This window comes from Aristolochia californica, unplaced genomic scaffold (assembly GCF_029961685.1).
Source record: "Aristolochia californica isolate CCGP_79_NKW_82.1479 unplaced genomic scaffold, dmAriCali1.0.hap1 SCAF_3, whole genome shotgun sequence".
NCBI classification, from domain to species: Eukaryota; Viridiplantae; Streptophyta; class Magnoliopsida; order Piperales; family Aristolochiaceae; genus Aristolochia; species Aristolochia californica.
This window is the reverse complement of record NW_027181992.1, coordinates 10,651,406-10,678,250: the sequence shown is the minus strand read 5'-3', so window position 1 is coordinate 10,678,250 and position 26,845 is coordinate 10,651,406. Positions and strand designations below refer to the sequence as shown.

General features: G+C 38.7%; 1 protein-coding gene across 1 annotated transcript in view; it reads left to right on the top strand.

Moving 5' to 3' along the window:
• Positions 1-26,845, top strand: part of LOC137959763 (exosome complex component RRP4 homolog) — a 34,853-nt gene that overhangs the window by 517 nt on the left and 7,491 nt on the right. Inside the window, exons 2-5 of the mRNA XM_068807109.1 lie at positions 90-191; positions 1,019-1,064; positions 14,957-15,046; positions 15,149-15,214. Coding sequence (XP_068663210.1) covers positions 90-191; positions 1,019-1,064; positions 14,957-15,046; positions 15,149-15,214 — 304 coding nt within the window. The remainder of the gene's footprint in view (positions 1-89; positions 192-1,018; positions 1,065-14,956; positions 15,047-15,148; positions 15,215-26,845) is intronic.

Here is a 26,845-nt window from a genome sequence, read left to right as displayed (position 1 = left end):
AGTGTTTTCTTTTGAAACTATATGAGAACCACTACCTTCTTATGTTATTGTTCTTTTGCATTTTTTATTTGGTTACAACTTTGGTTAAGGGGACACGGTACATCCGAGCTTAATAATGAAGTAGTGGCAACTTTATGCGGTGTGGTTGAGCGTGTGAACAAGTTGGTGTATGTCCGTGCCTTAAGAGCCAGGTACATGTGAAGTCCTAGTTATGATTTTCTCTGCATTCTAGTTATGATTGAGATTTTTTTGTTTTTACCATACTGTGGTGCTTATTGGAAATCAATGAAAGACATACTAGTTCTAAAATGCACTGAAGTCCTCTGACGCATTGCTCAAATAAGCTATGCATCAAAGTTAAGACCCAATTGTTTCATAGTTTATACACTGTCCAAGCATTTTATTCTCAGACACTTGGAATGACAATCTTGACTGCAGTAAGAAGAAACAGTGTGCTTTATCTGAGGACACGTGAATACAGGTATCTGGTCCAACAGAACAGAACGGAGGATTCAAACATAGTAGTGAACAATAAATGGAATTAAAATTATTGTGTGGAAGAGATATCTGTGTAAACAAATGCCAAACACTTTGCCTCAGCAATAATATCCATTGGTGTAATTTTGCAATGTAGGACCTTTTTTTTCCTTGTTATTTTCTTGAATAGCTTTTTTTTTTTTTTTACCATGTAATTTTGACCTCTCTAGTTTAAGAACCGTACAAGAGAGGTTCTAAATGAAGCAAGGTCATTTCTTGGTGATTGTTGTAGTGCTAAATGTTACTCACCTTTTGCACCCTCATTTTCAGCTGTCATGATGATTAGCTAGTTGACAACTTAAACGTTCCTCCTAATTTTGGGAAGGAACATACATAGAGCGACAACTTAACTTACAGTGGTACAAAGTAAAATTATGAGAAGGAATATACATAGGGTGACCTCAGTAGAAGTATGTTAGGCACTGCAGGTACCTTAGTGTGGGTTCATTAAGTTGTGGAAAAATTATGTTCATATTTGCAGGTACAAGCCTGAGATTGGAGATATCATTGTTGGTCGTGTCATTGAGGTACAAGCACAAAATTTTTGAGTTCAGACAGCACTTCTGCTTTGATATCATTTTGAATTTTTTTTTGTCTTCTGTTTGTGAAGATGTTTACTTGAAGTTCTCAACACCTGCATGCATAAGTTTATGTATATTTATAATCAGGAAAAGAGGTATTCACCAGAGTTCACCACTTCAGTTACACACTTTTTATCTCACAATGTTGTACAACAAAAGTCAATGCAATCTCTTTCACTTTTCTCCTGCTTCCTCCATTCCCTGCCCTCTCCTCTGAGCTTTCCTCTATTTCACTTTCTATGTTGACGTCAAATTGTTCTTTAAGAGGTATTATTTGTTTTCAAAATAAAAAAGAGTTACTATGGTATCATGTTTCTGTACTATATCCTTCTGTGGTTCTTGTTTAAATGGAAAAGTTCTAATGAGTGGACTAATCTTTTAGTGCTTCCATAATGATTTAGATGCTTCTTTTATGTTCATTATGCTGCGTTGGACTTTAAAAAAATTCTGTGTGTTCTCCAAAACCCTAAGGAATTAACATTTCTCACTATGAAAAAAGATTAAGGAATCTACCATTCAGATTGTCTGATGTTGATGTTTGTGACACAAGAAGATCAGAATAATACCTAGAAAACAAGTCACAAGAGATGAAGGTTTAAAGCTACATATTTGACATTCAAGGGGGGTTAGTGCATTTTCAAAGTGAAATGAACTAGTGAAAGTGAATGAACTAGTGAAATTGAAAGTGAATTATTTTTTTGTGTTGGTGGGCTCAATGGAAAGTGTAGTGTAAAGTCATTTTTTTGTGTTAGTGTGCACAATGCAAAATATAGTGGAAAGTGGAGAATGAGTTTGTTAAAAAATTACTCTAATAGATTTAACTTATTAAGATAGTTATATTAAAAATTTTAATTAATAAAATAAGATAAATAATTTAAATTTTAAAATAAAATATTAATTTAATTAAATATAAAAATAATATAATAAACTAACATAGTTACTTTTATAATGTCTAGATACTTAATCAAATTCTTACTTTTACATTATCTTAATTATCACTCTTAAATTAGTTATTTAATATAATATTAAAAGTCATGAATATATTAAATAAATAAATAGGGTATTTGATTAATAAAGTAAGATAAATTTTAGTTTAGTCCTTCTTCAAAGAAATAAAATAAAATAATTAAAAATTAAAATAAATTATTAATTTGATTAATTATAAAAATAAAAATAAAATACGTTTATAATGTCCAGATGGTTGATCAAATTCTTACTTTTACAATATCTTAATTATCACTCTTAAGCTATCAAAACAGAAATTGCACATTGCAGACAAAGAAAAGCTACAAATAACAAAAACTTTAAAAAAGCAACAAATATAAAAACAACTCAGAGCCTTCCCGTCCCCCCGTCATGACTATGCGGTCTCCGCCACTTCTGACCACTTCAAGATGAACTTTGATGGAAGTGCCTTTGGATGTCCGGGTCCTGCAGGGTTCGACGGGGTTATTCATGATGGAAGTAGTCGTCTCTTATACTCCTTTGTGGGCCCACTTGATATTTCCGATTCCACTACTACAAAACTTGTTGGGCTGCTTCAAGGCCTCTTGGTTTTCCAAGACCATCTCGTTGGGCCCCACATAATCAAAGGAGATTCCAAGGTCGTCATCGATTGGTTTGCCAAGAAAATTTGCCCTCCCTGGCAGCACTGGGATATTTATTCTGAAATTTGTAATATAACTTCTAATCTAAATTGTACATGGGTCCATACCCCCAGATTTGCCAATCACTTGGCGGATATTCAAGCAAAGCCGTTTTGTGGAAGAAGGCCCTGTGTGATAGGTTGTATTTCTCTCTCTTTGAATTAAATATTTACACATTTTTCCTCAAATAATAATTACCTTACTTGGTCCAAATCTATTATAATGTACTTGAAGGGCAGGAAAAAGCTGAAATTTATTAGGGATGACCCCCCTATCCTCAGGATGATGATTTGAAGAGTGCGTATATTAATAAAAGAGGAAAAGAGAAGAAAATACAAACCTAGGTCCGGGGGCCTGTCTCTACAACAAAGTGTTGGAAAGAAATGCCCGCCTTGGCTTGGGTGTCTAGCAAGTGATTAGCAGAGTGAGGAATGTCATTCCAATTACAGCTTAAATGAGAAGATAAATTATATATTTCCTTAAAACATATCCCAGTGACGCCATGGAGGCCTGACAGAGTTTGCACACCAATTGATTGTTACCATATGTTGGAATGTGTATAAGATAGGTTTTATGTTAACAATTGTTGTATAAATAATGACATGTACATAGGTTAATTAGAAAGGGTTTAGTTGGGCTGGGTTGCGTTGTATTTAGCCCATTGGCTGTATTGTAATTGACATAACCCTAAGTTGAAATAGAAAAGAATGAGAGGGGAGCAGCACTCCCATTTTTCTCTCTTCCCATTTTTCCAGCCTCTCTCGTGTCATCTTGTTCATGGTGAACTCAGAGCTTGCAGCTCTTGTCCTTGGCTGTTCCGTCTGCCTCTTGTGGTGGTGTTTCTATCCACCGAACTCAGAGCTTGGAGCTCTTGTTCTTGGGTGTTCCGTCAGCTTTCAGTGGTGGACGTTGGCTGTTCTCATCAGGCTTTATTCACCTAGAAATCTTTGTCATGGTATCAGAGCTTGGAGCTGCTGTCAAAATATTTTCTGGGCGTGGTGGTTCAGCTCCTTTGTGCTGAACATGAGCTTGAAGCTCAAAGTTTCTGTTCAAGGAGTCAGGGGTTTTGTTCAAAATATTTTCTGGGCGTGGTGGTTCAGCTACTCTGTGCTGCACGTGAGCTTGAAGCTCCAGGTTTATGTTCGAGGAGTCAAGGCTCTGTTCGAGCTCAGGGTTGCTGTTCAAGGAGTCAAGGCTTTGTTTGAAATTGTTTTGGCGTGGCTCATCTGTTCTGGGCTGAATGTGCTCTGTTACTCTGCTGTTCAGCAGCTCGGTGACCTTGGGTCTGGTCACTTTAGTGGTGGTAGCTTTGAAATTTTCAGGAATGGTTTTACCATTTTTGTTGCCTTCGGAAAACATCTTTGTGGGGCTTGCATTTCAGCAACTCTTGCTCTCGGTTTGCTGTCTTCATCATGTCAACGGACAAGTAAGATTTTTCTCCTCTTCGGTTCACGGGTAAGAACTACTGTGTCAGAGCATTTCAGTTCTATTTATTTGTCATGGGAAAAGAATTATAGGGTCATATAGATGGGTGTGATCCAGCACCTCGCGAGGCCGAAGCTTTGTCAAAATGGATCAACATGGATGCTAGGGTCATGACATGGATACTTGGCTTTGTTGAGCCTCACCTAGTTCTTAATCTGAGGCCCTATAAAACGGTAGCGGATATGTGGAATTATCTCCATAAGGTTTATCATCAAAACAACACGACTCAACTTTTTCAAGTGCAGTATGAGATGGCTAACTTCACACAAGGAAGCCTTTCCATTGAAGAATACTTTTTGGGTTTTCAAAATCTTTGGGCTGACTATACCGATATCGTTTATGAGAACGTTCCAGTTTCTGCTCTCTGTTGTTCAAGCCGTGCATGAGACCAGCAAGAGATATCAATTCTTGATGAAGTTCCGTTCCGAGTTTGAGATTGCCCATTCTCATCTGATGAATCGTCATCCTGTGCCGTCTCTAGATGCCTGTTTGAGTGCACTTCTTAGGGAGGAGCAGCGCATTGCTACTCAGGCTGGCATGAAACATTGGGCCCATGTTGATGCCTCTGCTACTATGGCCTATGCAACACAAGGGAAAAATAAGGGTCGGGATTCTGTCAAGTGCTTTCACTGCAAAGATTATGGTAATTTTGCTCGGGAATGCCCAAAGAAGTCCTATAACTACTGCACGAAACCGAGTCATCTCATCACAACTTGTCCTACTCGCCTTGAAAAGAAGAAAGGTACTGCTTATCATGCATCCACTGGTACTTCTAGTTCTGCAACATTGTCGACTGCCGTCCTGGTTACTCAGACTCCTGTTCCTAGAACACCCACAAATTTGAATACACTCACCCTTGAAATGGTATAACAGATGATCATCTCTGCTTTTTCTACTTTTGATCTCTCAGGTAAGCATAAAGTCTCTGCATAGCCATGTTATTTTGACTCCGGAGCTTCTAACCATATGACCAACAATGCCGTGTCTCTTTCTAATGTTCGAAAGTATGATGGAAATCTGAAAATCAACATTGCTATAGCAGCTCTTTGCCTATCAGTGCTGTTGGTGATCTTTCTCCTACCTTAGTTGAAGTTTTTGTGTCCTCTGACCTCTCTACAAATCTTCTTTTTGGTGGTCAATTGGTTGATAAAAATTGTAATGTTCAGTTCTCTTGCTCTGGTTGTGTTGTGAATGATCAAGTGTCAGGGAAGGTGATCGCGAAGGGGCCTAAAGTGGGACAACTATTTCCACTTAAAGTCTTTCTCTCTACCATTATTCCTCGTGCTCCTTTACTTTCCTTTGCATGTAATGTTGTTGGTTATGGCACTAAAATGTGGCATACACGTCTAGGCCACCCAAACTCTGATGTTCTTCGTGCAATGTTTAATTTTGGTTTATTAGGAAGTACAACATGCTCCTCTTGATCTTTCTTTTGATTGTTCATCATGCAAACTTGGGCAAAAGTAAGATTCTACCTTTTCCTCATCATGCATCTCATGCCTCCCACTGTTTTGATATTATTCATAGTGATGATTGGGGAATTGCTCCCGTTGTCTCTGATGCCCATTATAAGGATTTTGTTACCTTTATTGATGACTTCAGTCGTTTTACTTGGGTCTACTTCCTACGGGCTAAGTTTGAAGTTTTCGTAGTATTTAAGCGCTTTCTTGCGCTTCTTGAGAGTCTTTCTCTCTACCATTAAAGTACTGCGCTCTGATTCTGAAGGTGAGTACATGTCTAATGAGTTCTAGGATTTTCTTTAGAGCAAAGGCATCATCTCTCAGCGTTCTTGTCCCTCGACTCTGCAACAAAAATGAAGTTGCTGAGCGGAAAAATTGTCATCTTCTTGATATGGTCCGAACCCTTTTACTTGAATCATTTGTTCTTCCTCGTTTTTTGTGTGAAGCGCTTTCTACTTCGGTTCATTTAATCAACCGCCTGCCCTCTCCTACGTTGCATCATGTTTCTCCATTCTTTAAGTTACTTGGTTATTCTCCATCATATACTGATCTTCGAACATTCGGTTGTGTTTGTTTTGTGCATCTACTGGATCATGAACAACATAAACTTACAACCCAATCAGTTGTGTGCTTTTCTTGGTTATGCTATTTCTCAAAAAGGCTATGTCTGCTATGATTCGCATGCTCGTTGTATCCGTGTTTCTAGGAATATCGTTTTATTTGAAAATCAATATTTCTTTCCATCTCATGTTCCGCTGCCATCTGCATCTTTATCTATTCTACCTGGCTTTGATAGTCCCATTCCATTTCATCTGTGCCCCCTCATGATCCTGACCTGCCATCTGCATCTTTATCTATTCCTCACCGAGAAACCAGAGCGTGAAGCTCTCTGTTTGGGCTGTGCCGTCGGCTTCTGGAGGTTGTGGTGGTTCTGTCCACAACTATCAGAGCTTAGTGCTCTCTGTTGGGCTGTGCCGTCAGCCTCGTGACGGGGTAGTTCCGTCCACGAAAATCCAGTGCGTGAGCTTTGGTCTTGGCTGCTCCGTCAGCCTCGGTTCACCGTCGTCCACCTCAGTTTGTCACTCGTGACAAGGAAGATGATTGGTTCTGCTCGTGAGAAAGGGGGACTATACTATTTGGACAACCACAACCCATACAATATTTTGCATGCACTACACACATCTGATTCACCTCTTTAGTGGCTTTTCAGACTTAGTCATCCATCTCTTGCAAAACTGATTTAATTAGTTTCAGATTTAGCTTGTAGTATTACTTTTCAATGCTAGTCATGTCAACTGGCCAAGCATCATCGGAGCTCATTTCCTGTTTCATCTCATAGGATAAATATATGTTTTAAACTTGTCCACTCAGATGCCCGTGGTTCTTATCCTGTGATTAGTCAGTTTGGTCATAGGTGTTTTATTTCATTTATTGATGATTTTAGTAGATGTACTTGGATTTTATCTCATGCGAGAAAAATCTGAAGCCTTTGATGTATTTCAATTATTTTTTAATGAAATAAAGAATCAATATGCAACTTCTATCCATATCTTCCGTGTTGACAATGGTCTTGAGCTTATGAACCGTAAATTTGACTCTTTCTGTCAGTCACAAGGAATCATTCATCAGACTTCTTGTGTGTTCACTCCATAACAAAATGGAGTTGTTGAACATAAGAACCATCACTTACTTGAGGTAGCTCGCACTATGTTAATTCATATGAATGTACCTAAGCCATATTGGGGTGATGCTGTTCTTACTGAATGCTTTCTGATAAATAGAATGCCATCTTTTGTTCTTGATGGCAAAATTCCTATTCAGATTGTTTTCCTATTGCACCTCTGTTTCCTATATCTCCTCATGTGTTTGTCTTTGATCCTTCCAAGGATAAATTGTCTTCACGTTCTATTAAATGTATATTTCTGGGATATTCTAGGACGCCAAAAGGGTACAAATGTTATTGTCCGTCAATGAAAAAAACATTTGTGTCTGCATATGTTACTTTCTTTGAGGATGTTTTATTTTTTTATGCTTCCAAATCTGAGTCAGTTCAACCTGAACATTTTGTCCTTGGGTTTGATTACTCCTATTCTAGTTGATGAATGTATTTCAACCTATTGTGATGCTCCTATTGGGAAACCACATCAAGTATATCAGTGTTGACAACAACCATCTCATTCTGATCTAGACCCCCTTATCACACCAAACCATGATTCTTCATTGTCTCCTAATTCTGAGGTGAATGATTTGCACTTTCCTATCACCCTTTGGAAAGGTGTTCGCCAATATACTCGTCACCCTCTTATCTCATTTTGTTTCCTTTGATTCCTTGTCTGATAATTATCGTAAGTTTGCTTTGTCCATCTCCACTTACACTATACTTTCTTTAGTGCAGGATGCTTTGTTGACTCCTCATTGGAAGAAAGTCATGGATATTGAGATGAAAACACTAATTGATAGGGGGACTTGGGGATTTTTGTGATTTATCTTCAGGTGTTGCTGTGGTTGGCTGTCAGTGAGTCTATACCGTTAAATATAACTCTGATGGATTTGTTGAATGATACAAGGCTTGTCTTGTTGCCAAAGGGTATAGTTTTTGAGACTTTTTTTAAGTTGCCTGCTTGTCTTCTGTTCAGATACTTATTTCTATTACAGTTTATCAAAGCTGGTCTTTGTTTTAATTGGATATTAAAAATGCCTTTTTATATGGTTTTTTTGATGAAGATGTATTTTATTAAAAGAAAGGACAAAGAAAATTACAACAGCGGAGGGAGCAAATCCCTCACAACGAGAGATTGCAAGAAAGCTCCCTCTTTGGCAAGCACATTTGCTTCCGAATTTGCAGATCTCGGAATGTGAAACCAAATACAAGAAAAAGAAGATACAATATCCAAAATCTCCTGGAATATGTCCCAGTGCCTCCATGGGGGTGAGGAATTGCGTTGGCACCAACCAATCACCACCTTTGAGTCCCCTTCAATGTGAATAGGCCCACTACATTTGTCTTTAAACACCCGCAATCCATTAAGAAGGCCATGTAACTCAGCCGACGTTGAGTCGGAGATGCCTAAATGACCAGCATAAGAAAAACATTGATTCCTAGATGAGTTTGAAATGACGCCCCCAAATTCCGTGATCCCGGGATTGCCAAGAGAAGATCCATCAAAATTCAGTTTTAGGTAGCCAGTTTCTGGAGGGGTCCATTCCTGCATAACTGGGATTTTGGCTCCAATGTTCATCCTCGCCAAATTGCTCCAGTTGTCTCGAATGTCAGTGCCTTTAAAAGAGGAGAGGTTTTTTTTTGTCAATATCCAGGTTGATATTTGCCCTGTCACTCTGTCAACAACTCTAGCCTCAGATTCACTTTTAACATCAAACCGCCTTCTATTCCGTTCGTTCCAAAGCCCCCATGGACCGAAACTAGCACAAGCTGAGATAATCAATTTGCTGAGGCCAGGAAGGGGATGTCCCAAGATCGATTTACAAAAGCTTATCAAGTCGACAACAATACAAAATTGAATCTCCAATTTGCTTAAAACAGAGGTCCACACAGTCCATGAGAACTGGCACTGAAGAAGAGTATGACTGGTGGATTCATCTTCATTGTGGCAGAAAGGGCATAGTGGATCTATAGATGGGTGACCTCTTCTTCTGAGCACATCGGCCATGAGAATTTTACTTTGACAAGCATTCCACATGAAATTTTTTACCTTAGGGGGGGCACATAGTTTCCAGATGAAGTTGATGTCATGCTCCCTCTAGGGTATGTTGCTCAAGGGAGACACATGAGGTATATTGACTCAAGAAAGCTCTTTATGGCTTAAAGTAGAGTCCGCGAGCATGGTTTGAAAAATTTAGTCAAGTGGTTTATCCAAGGGGTTTCGTAGAAGCCACTGTGATCACTCATTATTTATTATGAAACGACCGTATGGAATTCTTATCTTATTGGTATATATAGGTGATATCATCCTGTTTGGTCGTGACAAATAAGGCATTGAAAAAGTTAAATCCCATTTGGCGAATCACTTTTAGACTACTGATCTGGTTCAATCGAAATATTTTTTGGGTATTGAGGTTGCAAGAAGCAAAGAGGGAACACCTCTGACTCAGAGGAAATATATCATTGATATACTTCAAGAGTATGGACTTCAGGGGGGCTAAACCTCCGGATACACCTATGGAAGTAGGACTTAATCTTCATGATGATCAAAGTTCAAAAGTGAAAGATAAAACAATGTATTGAAGGCTAGTAGGCAAACTCATTTATGTTACGGTTACTAGACCAAATATTTCGTTTACAGTGAGTGTAGTGAGTCAGTTCATGGAACATCCGAGTCAGATTCACCTAAAGGCTGCATAGAGAATCTTGAGATATCTTTTTTTTTGAAGTGTGAATGTATTACTGAAGAAAAAGGATTACAACCCTTAAAGCTATTTCCTCCACAACAAGGTGTTGGAGGGAAATGCCTTTTTTAGCTTTAGCATCGACTAAGTGATTAGCTGATCTTGGAACATGTTTCCAAGTGCAATGTAAAACAGAAATTAACTTACAGATTTCCTCAAATAACTCCCAATGACGCCAAGGAGGTTTGGATGGCTTTGTGTACCAGTTGATAATGACTTGAGAATCTCCTTCAACTAAGAGAGCACCTTCTTTTTTTTGCTTGAAAAGTTTCAGACCGTTGTACAACCCATGTAATTCTGCGCTAGTAGAGTCAGATACACCAATTGGACCCGCATATGTGAAGATAAGATTGGCTTGTTCATCGTGAATAACTCCGCCAAAACCAGTCGGTCCCGGACATCCAAGAGCACTTCCATCAAAATTTAGTTTAAAGTGCCTAGGAGGGGGTTTGGACCATTCAACCATTTCAGGGGCTCTTGTCGGATTAGGCATACCTGCAACATTTCGCCAATTTCCTCACATGTTTGTCCCTTTCAAGTTGTAGAATTCTTTGCGTTGGAGAACCCAAGAGGTTACTTGACCGATAATCTGATCACAAAGAATTTTCTTTGGGAAGCTTTCTGATTGAATTTTCGATTATTTCTTTCTCTCCATAAATTCCATGCAATGTGTCCAACACAGCAAGAGATTAAAATTTTTTCCAATTTTGGGAGACGAGAGCTAACCAAAGTTAGGATGGTGTTATGTAAATCTTGAGATGGGCAGTATGATATACCGATTTTATCCATCAATTCGGTCCAGATCTTATGAGCATATGCACAGTGCAGAAGCGTGTGATCTGCTGTTTTAGGAAATGAATTACAAAGCGGGCATTCTGGATTTGGAACATTAGTGCCACGTCTTGTAAAGCGTCAGAGGTTAAGATTTTCTTGCGCATATCGTCCAGATAAAGAACTTAACTCGAGGAGGAATAGATAGCACCCATGCAAAGGCAGTAGGATGTGTTGCTTGGGAAGTCGGATATGCAATCATATGGTGGTACGCAGAACCAGTGGAGAACATACCTTGTTTGTTTGGCGTCCAGATGAGTGTGTCAGTAGAGCTTCTGAATGTCACTTAAAAGAGCAATTTGACCAGGCTAATGGCTTCCATAGCTTCAGAATCATTCAATGCTCGCCTTAGATGTAGATTCCAGCCACTCGAAGGCTGCCAATGGTCAGAAACCATCGTGCTATGAGATCTTGATAATTGATAAAGACATTGATGACTATCCTTCAAACAACTTGAGCCTATCCACCAATCCGTCCAGAATAGAGTTTCTTTTCCGCACCCGATGTAGCATTTGACGGCAGACTTGAAAGTTGGTAAAAATTTGGTAATTTTCTTCCAAACAGGAGATAACTTATAAAACCTCCCCCCGTCCATCCACCAGCCATGAACTGTTCCAGACTTCATTTTAACCATTCTACGCCACAACAGATTGGGTTGCATGTTGTATTTCCAGATCCACTTCATGACCAGTGCCTTGTTTGTGGTAGCAATGTCCCGAATCCCGAGTCCCCCCATTATAATTGGCTTACAAACATCTTCCCATTTTACAAGATTAAACTTTTTTTCCCCATTCGGCCCATCCCTTAAGAATCTTCTTTTTAAAAACTCTATTCTATCCCGAATAGATGCAGGATAATGATACAAGGATAAAAAATAAGAAGGAATACCGTGTAGGCAAGATTTGATGAGAACCAACTTACCAACTTTGGATAAAAATTGCCCTTTCCATGAAGCGAGACGCTTCTCGAGAGCTCAACAACCAGGAACTAGGAGTTCTTTGTAGGCAATAGTGGAGTCAAAGGCAAGCCCAGATATGTGCTTGGAAAAGACGCATCCTTACAACCTAGATAATTCGCCATCGAATTGAGAATGGAGGATTCAATGTTAAATCCAAAAATTGAAGTTTTCTCCCAACTAATCTTTTGACCAATGGTCAATTCAAAGATGTTCAATACAACTTTCATGTGTTTAACTTGTCTCATGTACCCTTCTCCGAAAAGGATAGTATCATCAGCATATTGTAAAATGGGAACGTCATGGGTCGGATCAACAAAAATAGGATTTAGCCAACCCGAATGTTTTGCAAAACGGATCATAGAGGAAAGGTATTCTCCTACGAGAGCAAAAATGAATGGAGGTAGAGGGTCTCCTTGTCTTATCCCCCTAGAGGCTTTGAAAATCTTGAGATATCTAAAAGGGGTATTAGGAAAATGTCTCCGTCTTAAACCTAAATGATCACTTGAGGATTGAGGCTTTCTCTGATGCTGACTATGCAAGTTCCATGATTGATAAAAAACCAACCTTTGGATACTTTGTATTTCTTGGAGGAAATCTAGTGAGCTTGAAAAGTAAAAAATAGGATGTTGTTGCTTGGTCCAATGCAGAAATTGAATATAGAGCAATGACCCACACTGTCAGTGAGGTAATGTGGGTAAAATCTGTTATCCAGGAATTAGGCCTCAATTAGAAGGCTCCTATGACTATGTGTTGTGATAACTAGGCCACAATCTTCATTGCAAACAATTCATTTTTTCATAAAAGAGCAAAATAGATAGAGATAAATTGTCATTTCATCTGAGATGCAATAATGAGGAAAGAGCTAACTACTCCATATATTCGGTTTGATGATCAACTCAATGATATCTTAACTAAAGTGTTGGGAAAGAGTGAATTTTTGAACTTCTGCGGCAAGTTGGGACTATTCGACATATACTCTCCAACTTGAGGGGGAGTGTTGGAAAACAAGTACAAGGACATTTTGGTAATTTTAACTTAGTCTTTATTTATATGTCATGATGTAATCTGATTCTACATGTAAGACTATGTCTATGGACCAAATTTCATGTAAAGTTGACATAGAATAGGAGATATAGAGAATTATGGTTTTCACTTAAAGTAAGAGCATTCTTGTAAATTGTACTCAACCCTGATTATAAATAGAGGTTGGAAGACGAGCAGGCCCCTCGAACGCAGTGACTTTTTCTCCCTCTCATTCTCTCTCTTCAACCCTTTTTCTTCTTTATTTTTTCAGGTTCTATGATAAAGTATGCTGGGAGGTTTGCTAGACGAGATAACACAATTTGGAGGAAGATCATATAGGCGAAGCTTGGCATCGAAGATGACACTAAATGGCTGGATGGTTTCCCAAGCAAGAAGCTATCTCCTATTTGGAGGAAAATTGCTCCCTTCTCACATACTGTGAGAAGTCTTTCTAGAATCTCTACTAGTGTAGGCACCTCCACCAAATTCTGGACCAATCTATGTATTGGAAGCTAACCTCTATAAGAGGAATTTGCAAGGCTCTTTGTCATCTCAAGCAACCCCGACCAGCAAGTTGCTGATGCTGTTGAAGGACACCTATCAATCTCTGGTATGGCACAGACTTGGAACTTGCCATTTATAAGAAACCTCAAGGATGATGAAAAGGAAGACCTGTGTGCCTCACTCTCTAAGCTGGGCAGACATATTTTCCATCTGGTGATAAAAGATACTCTCATCTGGACTCCTGACCCATCTGGAAATATGGAGTTCGATGTGGTTACACTCATGCGTGAGTCAAGTCAGAAGCATGTTGCTGCCTTAGCCTGGTCCTTTGAGGCACCCCCAAAGGTGTAGTGTTTCATTTGGAGTACAATGAGTAAAGCATTCTCACATTTGATAACCTCTAGAAAAGAGGAGTCATGTTGCAATCAACCGTGTATGCTCTTAACTCCTTGGAGGAATCTGTGAACCACTTACTAATTCAATGCAATGCCACCTGGTGCGTCTAGAGTCACTTGATGAGCCTCTTCAATCTTCCAAGTGCCCATCCTAGATGCACTGATCCAGCAATTGGCTTTGCAACCCCTCCCTCTTTGGGGCAAAGTTCTATCAACAGCCTGTTTGGTGTACATTCCTTGGGCAATTTGGAGACAAAGGAACAAAAGGCACCTCAGTAGGAAAGCTTCCTCAATGCAGCAGTTAATTGTTGATGTCACACTGCAGAGTGTCTTGGGTATTCACTACACCAGCTTTTGAGGGCTTCTCTAGATATCTCATTCACAGCAATTGGCACCTTGTTTGGGCATGGCGGGATGGACTCAATCACGCGCTCATCATTGGTCTCCGCTGAGCTTTGGTAATGTCAAACTGAACTTTGAAAGGTGTTCAAGGGGTAATCCTGGTCCAGCAGATTGTGGTTGGGTATTTAGAAGGCCTAATGGTGTGGGTAATTTCATCCTACTCTGCATCCTTGGGGCACTTGGATTCCATTTTTGCTGAAATCAATGCAGTCATTTATGGACAATGACTCTATTGCAACTACTTCTCTGCTTCTCTTGAGATTGAAGGAGGCTCTTAAGTTGTGATCAGCTGGTGCCTGAAGACTGGGCACCTTACAATTTTCCTTGAGATATCTAATTTGGCTTCAAATGTTGTTTGTAAATGGTCCTATGTAAACAGATGTACAAATGGTTTAGTAGATAATCTTGCGAAAGAATGGGTAGATCAGCAATCTCTCACTGTTTCAAACCCCCAACATCCCTCCCTCCCCCTCCCAATGTAGGTTTGCTGCTTGGTCCCTTGGCCCTTAAATAATTCATCATTTTTTGAAAAAAGGATCAATAGAACATGTCTTTTTTTTTTTTTTTTTTTTGGAGGCAAAAGCTTAACAAAAATAACATGTTTAAATGACAATTATTTAATATGGTTTTATCATAGTTTTCTGCTCCCAGTGCAGTTACTTCTTGGGTGTTTTATGTTACCTATGTGGTTGTTCATGTTGATTTGTTAACTATCAGTGGTTTCTGCTAGATTGCTCCAAAACGCTGGAGGTTAGAGATAAATTTCAGTCAATATGCAGTATTAATGCTTTCATCAATGAACTTGCCAGATGGTATCCAGGTAAATTTATTAATTCTTCTCCAATTTGCTATAGCTGACCTTTTTGTTGGCTTTGCATGTTGTGTGCTAATTCTCCTTTCTTTTACTATCTATCACTTGTAGAGACGACGGACAGTGGTTGATGAACTCAACATGCGTAGTATTTTTGAGGAAAGTGATGTTGTTTGTGTAAGTTTTTGATTCTTTCCATCTTATTTAAATTTTCTTTGGTTACTTAGGTGTAGTGTAGGATAGGAAACTATGGCTTGAGCATCCTTAAAGGATTCTGCGATTATTTCCTCTTTCATGTGCAAATATAATTGTAGACATCAAAATTTCGTCATAAAATTTGGAGCCTTGATCAATGGTCCAAATTACAAGCACCAATCAACGATGGAGATCATGAAGTCCACCTAATGGTTGAAGTCAAGCGTATATACCTTGACAAATAGTCAAACCAATAGCAATCGACACTTTGACAAACAATCAACCTTGGATTAAACATCTTGACCTTGTATGACACAAGTTCAAAACCAAAATTATGGTCAACCCATAGTCAATCGGCAATCAAAGTTTCAAAGTTCCACCAACAATACAAGTCTAGGCTGACAACTGCAGAAGCCAACCCCTAGTCAACGTAGTCAACTAAAAGTTAACCTGAAAATCAAAGTTGTTGACTAATAGAGGTGGGACCACTATTGAAGCTAAATCAAACACATAGGTCATTTATTGAAGCCTTTTGATCAATGATTGGTAGTCCAATCATCTTGATGGATGGTGGCACAAAAATCAGACACAATAGGCAACATATAGCACCACGTGGCATAACATGTGGTCATATGAATGCCACGTGGGCACATGTTGTTCCATGTCATCTGACATGTGGCATAATTAAGAGAGATCCTTGGCCAGTTGTTGAAAAGGAGACTTGGCTTTCTCACATGTCGCTATTTCATGAAGAGAAGAGTTGGCTGCACCATATGTTGCAATATCATGAAGAGAAGACTTCGCTTTGCCATGTGGCGCAATCTCATGAAGAGAAGACTTGGCTTCATGACTTGGTGTGATCTCATGAGACTTGGCTTTACCACATGCAATGATCTCATGAGATGTGGACTTGGCAAAAAGAGATTAAAGGAGAGAAAAGGGAGGTGGTTGAATCACCTCTACCCCTTATAAATAGAGAGCCCCCTTAGGTGGGAGGACTTTTGGGAGGGCCTTTGGAAGAGATAACTGAGTTACTGGAAGCATTACCATTTTACTGAAATCTTGTAGGAGAAATGAGGTTCTGAAAATCTTCACAAGGAACCTTCTTCTTTCCGAAATTTGCCTTAAGAGTTGCAAAAAACATATTAGTCCTGTTATCACTCTAAAGGACTTCAAACCGCCACGCATAAGTACGAAATTCAAGGCCACTCATCCAAAAGTCAAGGCATTTAAATCAATTCATTCCTTCTTCTATAAAGGCATTTCGAGCTTGCTAGTGGAGATTGAATTAGAGGACTTACTAGAGATAGGACTCGTATAACTTGTAATTTTTTGTTCTTTTATTGATTATGCTAAGGTCATGCCTATTCACGGACTAAACACTTTATATGTTTCCACATTTTTGGCATACCTGGTGGGACATTCTCTACCTCGCATCTCTTTCTCCACAAACTAAAGGAAAATAAAATCAGTTCCAACTTCATGGTATCTCAAGGTACAAAGAAGAACCATGATTTCAAGGTGACAAGTTCAAATTTAAGCTTGTTAAGTCTAAAGAAAGCAGATTTGGTCATTGCCATCTACGTGCAAGGAGCTAATCAGACACACCATTCATCATGGAGCCGCCGAAACGAAACAAAGGGGTTCCTTCTAACACTACATGACTACTCATTCCCATCCTGTCACCTGATTAATAAGTAAGAATTTGTCAGTGCTACACCTATGCTTTGAAGCAGAAGAAAATAAAGAGTTCAAGACCTCCAAATTTGCAAAAAAAATTATGTACCATGTTGATCTTTGGGCAGCTACATCTGCAGCAGTTATAGATCAAGAACTTCATCTTTTCATCAAAAAGTCCATCTTGAACTTCAAGCCCCACAATGATGCCAACAATGATGCAAGGACTGCTACAACAGTTCTCCTTAAAAGATTTGAGGAAAAGCAATTCAACACAACCAACTTCTCCAAGAGTTAGTGTATCTATCATGATAGTGTAGGCAAAAACTTTACTTGGAAAGCTATAATAAGTAATGAAGGAAAGTGATGTGCCAATGCATGCAAAAAGATACTCAAATTGCACAACTAATGTCCAAAATTGAGGCAATGATGATAAATCTACCCATTCCGAAGATCCTCCTCAAATTTTCTCAACTTCAAACGATACATTTTCTGCTCCAACAAAGCCAACAAGTTCTTTGATTTGTAGAGGGAGACACTTCGTCATTCAACTAATGGATGATGCACAATGAATATCTCAAACTGACATTCAGTCTTACAGTAGGAGAATTCAAACTCTACGAATGCTGCTTAGGTACAAGCCACCAAAATTCCAACAGTTTGATAAGAAATGATAACTCAAAGCAACATGTTGCCTACTTTTTTTGGGACTTGCAATAATGGCAAAACAGATGGTAACTTGATAGTGAAACAATTCAGCCACTCGTCGAAAAGAAATGCCTTCAACTAGTCTGTCAAACTCTCCAATCCATTGACAATTGCAGTAACTCAAAAATGAGTTCCTAAGCCAATTTGTATAGCATTCATAACAACATCACTTTAGTAGAACTCACCAACACCAAACTATGAAAAATGAAAAAGTAATTGCCTACATTAACTTTTGGTGAAACTCTTTGGCTGATAAATTGGCAAAATTCGGAACTTTCCAGCAATCTCTCATTATATGGGAAGGATTCCCTCCTTTGTAATATGCTCTTTTGAGCTTTTGTCTTAATAAAAATCAGCATTATTTAAAAAAAAATTGCAAAAATTGCACAAACTCTTGATAGGGACCAAATTCCAAATGTGCACACAAGGGATGAAATGAAGTTTACTTTAGTTTCTTCATAGTAAGAAGCCAAAGGCTTCCAAGAGTTAATCATAAAAGCACACAATATGGAGATATTGAATACTTCAAGGAAATGGAAACTTGCCAATCTCTGAACCCCAAAAGTTGGAAAAGAGTCAAAACTTCATGTCCCGACTTCAGTTGATAAAGCTCATGCTTTTAGCATCTCAACTGCCCCAAAAGCTAAGTCCTCCCTTGTAAAGCAAGTTTCATGCTGCCAAAGCCTCATTCTTAAGGAAAAGATGGTATAGGAAGTATCCATTTCCAGATGAAGACATTCTAGAAGTGTTTTCTAATCTTCTTGAACAAACGATGACAAATCTTTCAAGTTTGAGCAACCAAAAGAAATTGGCTAGACAACTGATCTATTGTATTGCAAGTACCATCAAATGGTCGAATATCCGACAAAAAAATGTTTAACTTTGAAAGAAAAGATTATCAAACTAATTAAACAAGGTGTGATGATCCTTGATATGAACAAGCAACTGGTAAATTTTGTTATAGTCAAACCCTTAAAATGGTAATGGCGAAGGCACAACTTGGAAACCAAGAAGTTGCTCTTGTCCCAATGTAAACCACCAATAATCAAAGAATTCCTCTTCAACCAGTTCAAGCACTTCTTCCTACAAAATTGCCTTTGGGACATTTGAGCTAATAATAGTAAGTTTTTGACTTCATTTTAATGCAAGTTTATCCCAAATAGAAAGGAAAGCTTTGATGGAGGCAAGCTATAACAATTATTCACAGTCACACGTCATACTTAAAAAGTTTATGCCAAAACAATCTAAAACATACACTGCACTACATCAAAGGGAAGGTGACTCAAAATCACTTTAGGAATTTTCTTCCAATGCAAATTACTTAGGGAGTTCCTTTGGAATGCCAAGTATCAAGTACTTTGGACAAAAAATTGTCCTCGAAATCTCAAGCAATTTTGTTGGTATAAGTTTGTCCTCAAAACATGCAGTAAGGTTGGCATGGCTAGTAAATAAAGAGAACTTTCATAGAGATGACCTACAATTATAATTATATAAGCTGGTGTATGTTCTCTTTTGTATTTTTCTTTTTGAGGCATGTAGCCCTAAGGGCATTGTAGTAACTGCAAACACCTTTCCACAACTATAAATATTGCCTCAAGGCATGGGGTAGAGCATTCAAGCCTCTTCCTCTTGGCTCAAATTCGTCCTTACAATGCTCTCTCATTTTCACTTCTTTCCCTTGGTTTATTCTCTCCTCTCTTCTCTTCTATTAGGAATTAAACGCCCTAATTCCAACTAACGAGAACAATAATAATAATCCGTGACCAACTCAGCATAGGGCGTTAATTAGTCTCCACAACTTAACAATCTCCCACTTGGAGACTAATCCATCATCAATATCTCTGTAGCGGCAACAATTTCTCAATCCTTAGAGAGAAATCCAACTGAAGTTGTACACAACTTTAGTTTCTCGATCGTAACAGTCTTTGTCAACATATCAGCCAGATTCCGACTCCCTTATCTTCTCAAGTGTTAAAATTTCGTCCTTCACAACCGATCTGATGAAGTGATAATGCACTTGAATGTGCTTTGTTTTGGCATGATAAACAAGATTCTTTGCTAAATGAATGGCGCTCTGACAGTCACAATTCAACACATTCTTCCCCTTCTTGAGACCTAGTTCTTCCCATAAAGACTGCAACCATACCATCTTTTTGCTGGCTTCGGTCACCACAATATATTTTGCTCAGTGGTGGAAAGAGCAACTATCTTCTGCAACTTAGTGACACAGCTAACTGCTGTACTACCCAATGTGTATACATATCCAGTGGTACTCTTTCTGCCTTCAATGTCTCCAGCCATGTCAACATCTACATAACCCTGTAATCCCAAGTCTAACTTTGTGAAACATAAGGTTGAATCTGCAATGCCTCTCAAATACTTGAGAATCCACGTCATTGCTTCCCAATGTTGTTTACCCGGATTACTCATATATCTGCTCACAACTCCCACTGCATGAGCTATGTCTGGTCTTGTACACACCATGACTTACATGAGACTGCCAATAGCAGAAGCATAAGGCACATTGGCCATGTTGGCTCGCTCCATCTCTGTAGAAGGTGACTGCTCCTTAGATAGCCTAAAGTGACTAGCCAAAGGAGTACTCATTGGTTTTGCATCATTCATGTTGACTCTGCTCAGCAGCTTCACATATTCTTCTTGTGACAGTTTCAAGACATTAGTATCTCTAGTAATCCTCATCCCAAGGATTTGTTTTGCAGCACCCAAATCCTTCAATGCAAACTTCTTCGACAACTCCTTTTTTAAATTATCTATTTCTTGTTTGCAAATACCTGTTATCACATGTCATCAACATATAGCAGTAGAATGATGTAGGAGTCATCAAGCTTATTCACATAACAACAATGATCTGCCTAACACCTCAAGAAATCATTACTACTCATAAAGGTGTTGAACTTCTTATACCATTGAATTGGAGCTTATTTAAGACCATACATGCCCTTTTGAAGTTTGCACACTATTTTCTCCTTTCTTTGTGCTTTATACCCTGTGGTTGCATCATGTAATTTTCTTCCTCCAAATCACCATGAAGACAGGTTATCTTTACATCCAACTGCTCTAAGTGCAAGTTTTCATTTGCCACTTGTCCAAGCACCGTTCTAATAGTTGTAAATTTCACTACTGGAGAGAAAATCTCAGTGTAGTCAATGCCTTCTTTTAGTTGAAAGCCCTTTACCACAAGTCTTGCCTTGTACCGCTTACTGCCATCATGTTCCTCTTTTATTCGGTACACCCATTTATTTTGCAAGACCTTCCTTTTGGTAGCTTGGTCAACTGCCATGTCTGATTGGATAACAATGAATCCAACTCATCCTGCATGGCCAACTCCCACTTGGTTGATTCATCAACTTGCACAGCTTCCTCATAACTCTCTGGTTCACCTTTATCAGTCAACAAAATATAATGAAGTGTCGGAGAGTACCTCTGTGGTGGTTTGCTAGTTCTGACAAATCTCCTGAGTTCAATCACAGGAATGTTTTGATTTACTTCTAGGGGTATGTTCTCCTGGTCTTTATGAGCAATATTCTCCATCTCAATAGCTGGAAGATCTTAACTTGTCTTTATACAAGGCACCTTCATATAACTTCACGTCCTTGCTCCTGATAACCTTATGACTTTGGTCATCCCAGAAGCGATAACCAAACTCGGTACCACCATGGCCAATAAAGAAACATAATTTAGATTTGGCTTCAAGTTTACTAGCAGCAAAATCAATGTGAATATAAGAAACACAACCAAACACTTTCAAGAAAGAAAAGTATACCTCTTGGCCGCTCCAGACCTCTTCTGGCCTTGGTCGTGTGGGCTTGGGCTCATCTTCCAACATTTAGCAATCCCGCATGTAATCTCATGTTCCTAGCTCGCTCATTCAAAGTTCTGTTCATCCTCTTAGCCACACCATTCTGTTGAGGTTTTCTAGGAATGGTCTTTTTCATCTTGATTCCGTTATCGGCACAATACCTCTTGAAATTATCATCTACGTATTCTCTCCCATCATCTGACTGTGGACGTTTCACCTTCAAATCTGTCTCATTCTCAACCATTGCTCTCCATCTTTTGAAGGTATCAAAGACATCAAATTTCTTGTTTAGGAAATAAACCCATACCTTTCTGCTTACGTCATCAATAATTGTCACATAGTAGTTAGAACCACTGAGGGAAGTAACAGTTGAAGGCCTCCACGCATCAGTGTGAACCAACTCCAATTTTGCTGTCTTTTGTTCCTTTCCGGCCTTAGAAAAACTAACCCTTTTCTGCTTGCCAAAAATACAACCTTCACACAAACCGTTGTTCACAGTTTTCAACCCGGGTAGCTTCGCTTTGGATTGAAGCACTTTCATTCCCTGCTCACTCATGTGACTAAGCTTATAATGCCACAAGTTAGAATCAGTAACATCATCAGCAACTGCAACTGGAAGTGATGTAAAGAGTTCCAGTTTGAACTCCTTGTGCAACAACCATGGATCCCTTTATGTCTTTCTAGGCAGCACCATGAAAAGTCACAATATGACCTTCATCATCAAGTTATCCTGCTGATATCAGATTACACATCAGTTTTGGTACATGCCTCACCTTGTGAATTTTCCACACTATCCCGTTTGACATCCTCAAATTGACATTACCAATATCGACAATATCCAAAGGTTCTCCATCAGCAAGATACACCTTCCCGTGATCTCCAACAACATAATTCTCCATGATCTCATGATGTGCGGTGGTGTAAAAAGAAGTTCCTGAATCTAACACCCAAGATTCAATAAGGCTATCAATCGAGAAGAGTAAAACATCTTCAGTCACCGCATTTGCAGTATTGTTTTTCTTTTTATTCTTCTTCGACGCTCATCAGTTCTTCTTTATGTGACCATACTTTCCACAATTCCAGCATATACATTCCTTCCGAATTTGGACTTACTTCTACCATTCCTTGACTTCCTTCTACCATTGCCCTTGTTGGAACCTCTCGAAGTTCCTACTCCTAGTATCGAAACTTAGGGCAGAATTAGATGTCGACGATTCTTGGGAGTCCTTTCTACGAATTTCTTCCACGAATATAGTATCTTGATCATCATTAAAGATCAACTTCCCGTTGCATATAGAGTTGCTAACCCCAACCCTCATAGGCTCCCAACAATTTGGTAGAGACGCTAAAAGAATTAAAACACGAACCTCATCTCAAATTTAATTTGAATGGATGTCAATTGATTGACAATCATGCTAAACTCATTCAAATGCGATGGAACTGATGTATTTTCTGTCATCTTTAAATTGAAGTGTTTTTTCATGAGATGTACCTTATTATTTGTAGAAGGGTTCTGATACATGTTGGTCATAATCTTTATCATCCCTGTTGTGGTTTTCTCCGATGCTACGTTGTGAGCAATGTTCTTCGATAGTATTAATCGGACTACTCCAAACACTTGTCTATTGAGGAGATTCCACTCATCATCTTTCAAACCATTTGGTTTTATATCTAGAAGTGGTGCGTGCAACTTTTTACTGTACAGATAATCTTCGATTTGCATCCTCCAGAATGCAAAATCCATACCATCAAACTTGTTGATCCATAGTGCCAATCTTCTTCGTTAGTCATTGCTCTCAATCACGAACCAAAGCTTTGATACCAATTGTTAGGAATTAAACGCCCTAATTCCAAACTAATAGGAACAATAATAATAATCGCGAAAGAAAGAAAAAGATGATTAAACCCTAATAGCAGCACCCCCCAATTATAAAGAGAAAATTAGGGCAACCGCAATCCAAGTGTAAAGTTCCCAAACTGCCCTTAATGAAATAACGGTCAATATATTCTAGAAATATGATATGCGACCAACTCAGCATAGGGCGTTAATTATGCTCTACGACTTAACATCTCCTTCCCTTGAGATCTCTTGTGTTTGTATGTTGGCCCTAGAAATCAACATTTTATCAGAGTGGGTAAAGATCTGACATGGAAAAGGGGAAGAAAGGGAGGAAGAAGAAGAAGGAAAAGAAAAAGAAAAAAGTGGAGTTTCTCGTTTATCCCTTTAATCTCTTTCTCATGTCCTATTTTTATTGGTTTTCTAACCTCTCTTACTATACATTTTATATAGAAAATTATATACCATTGGAAAGATCTTTTAGTCTAGTTTCCAACTCAAAAAGAATCATTGAAATATGATTTTCTAGAAAGAGAAATTGACTTCTGAAGCAGTAAAAAACCTCAACTTTTTGAATGGTTTGTTCCAACATGACTAAGAATTTATATTGAAAATTTTATCTCAAAAGAGAGCAATGTGAGTCTACTTTCTATCCTAATAAAATGTTTCTCAATCTGATCTTTATAGAGAGAGACGTCCATATATTGAAGAATCAAACGTCATGTTGGTATCTGTTGGATGCGAAAATCCGAATTTAAGCCGAATTTTTTGCTTTACTTTTTGAGTTGCTAATGGTTAACTTTCCTATTTGTTTTCAAAGTATAGTCAAGATTTTACCAACTTGAGTTTCTTTCCTTCATTAAAAGTTTTCTTTCTTTTATCTCACAGTGTATTAATTTCCTTAAGAGAATTTTTGCCCATATGAGTTTAATTTCCTTTTTTGATGAAGTCTGAAAATTTTGAATTAGAAAGTCTTGTTTGCTCATTCTAAATTCAAAATATTAGTGTCTTAAATGTCCCTTATTCCAGAAATTATCTCTTGAATATTTTCTTTGCAAATTGGTCAAGTTGTGTTAAAAAGTAATTATGTTATACGAGAAGTCCATTTTTAGAAAGTTTCTATTATTTTTCATAATTATTATGTTCATAGAGGATTTTTTTTCTCTCTCTTGAGTCAAACTTGGTCAAATTTGTCAAGTTAATTCAGTTCTATAGTCTCCCTTAGTTTTTTTAAAAAAAGGTCACATTCTGGATTCATTTGGAAGTACGAGTATTGCATAGTTGCCTCTTTCCCGTTAAAAGTTGTTTCCCTCGAGTATTTTTTTAGTTTATCATCCTGTGTTTTCATCACTTCAAAGCAATGCCTGGACCCACTACTTAAAAAGTATAGGAGTGTGCCCAACATCCAACTTGAGTCAAGTTTTTTAATCTTCACCCAATAGGTGATTTGTGTTTGAAGCTACCCTTAAAAGTGAGTAACCTCTTTATTGTTTCCTAAAGCTGGATCATTTTCCGCCATTAAAATTGTGCGGAGTGTGTTTCAGACTATGACCGTTTTGTCTGATTTTTCTTTTGTCACTATTATGTCATGCAAGCTGAGTCTCTTGGTAGAGAACCAAGAGATCCTCAACTTGAGGGGGAGAACTAGAAGAAGTGAAGAATTTCACGTATTGTGGTGAAGATTGCAAACAAGATGTGAACAAGAACAAGATGAATGAAAACAAGGCAATCAAAATTTATTTTTCAAGCACACATGTTTCTTGACAAAGATTATTTGCAAAGTGAAGTTACAAACACTAGTTTGAGGGGGAGTGTTAAAAGACACCCATGTGTGTAGGGAGGGGGGGAGGGGGGGTATGGGGGTGGGTATGACTAGTAATTGAGGAAAACTTCCATAGAGATGACGTAGGATTGTAATTATACAAGCTGGTGTATGCCTTTTTATGTCTTTTTCCTTTTGAAGCGTGTAGCCCTAAATGCATTGTAGTTATTGTAAATACCTTCCCACAACTATAAATATGGCCTCAAGGTATGGGGTAGAGCATTCATGCCTCTTCCTCTTGGCTCAAATTCATCCCTACACCTCTCTCTTTTTCTCTTTTTTGTCTCTCTTGGTTTCTTCTCTCCTCTCTTCCAAGAGCTAGAGCTTCTCTCCTCTCCTTCCCTAGTGATCTCTTGTGTTTATGTGTTGGTCCTAAAAATCAACACCAAACTTTAAACAAATCTTGGGCATGAGTTGTCACTGGAATCCAAGCTCAAACAGATTTGGAGACGGTGAAACTCCTTGAAATTTCAAGCTTCAAGAAATTGATAGGCTGAATTCAACCTTGATCTAGCAAGTGAAGGGTAGAATGTTGTCCTTACAATCCAAGCTTCAAGAAAACTTAGGGACAAGTGTCCTCCCAAAATTTCCAGCTTTCAGCAAATTCGATGCAAAAGTCGTCTTCCTTTTTTTTAAGAGAAGCAAATATTTTATTAGGCAAATAAATAATTACAATCATTTAAAAAAAATAAAAACAATTACAAGGCCTGGTAGAGGAGCACTCCCTTTACAACAAGGGATTGGAGGGAGGCTCCCTACATGGTAAGTGAGTTAGCTAGAAAATTAGCTGAACGAGGTACATGAGTCTGTGTATAGTGGAAAAAAAGATACAATTTCAGAAGTGTATTGAAAGATGGCCCAACGTCTCTAAGGTGGGTCAATAATGGAAGAGCACCAACGATCACCACTTAAGAGTCACCCTCAATAATGAGGGGGCCACTGAGATGTTCAAGGAATATGATGAACCCTTGGAGGAGGGCGAAGAGCTCTGCTGAAGTAGGGTGTGGTACCATCTGCATCACAGATCGCCCCACCCCCTGCCCCCTTCGTATTCGGCAATGCCAAGATTACCGTAATCTCTACCATCAAAGTTGAGCTTGAACGTTCCAGTCAAGGTTGGCGGAAGGACAAGTGGGGGACACATTTGCTAATGCACACCAGTTAGTGTGGAGCAAGGTGCCCAACAGGTTGGCGTGAAGCCAAGAGGAGACCTATCCGATGATGATGCTAGACACGTCCTCAGTGTTGTTGAACTTGGAGTTGAACCTTCTGTTATTTCTCTCTTTCCACATGCCCCAAATAATATGGGCGAGGCAGGCTGATAGCAGAAGCTTCCCCAATTTAGGTATATATGTGCCCAGAATGAGTCTACTAATGCTGATAAGATGGCTAGGGAGGCAGAATTGAAGCCCAATTTGACTAAAAGTGAAAAAGGGCAGAGGCTACATGGAGAGGTATTACCACACGTGCTCAGATTATCAGCTGGCAAAATCTTGTTTAGGATTATGCACTAGAAGAAAATTTTGATTTTCACAGGTGCCAAGGGGTTCCAAGTAATAGTGGCATCATGAAAAACTGTGTTGTCGGTCCAACCATTGATGAATCTGTAGGTCGAAGTAACCAAGAAAATACTGTTGCTCTCCAACTTCCAAATAATTTTATCTTGGGTGTTATGCTGAATTTTGATTGGCTGGAGTTCCATAAGGAGTCTTGTTACGAGTTGGGCTCCATCATCAGCTAACCCATGCT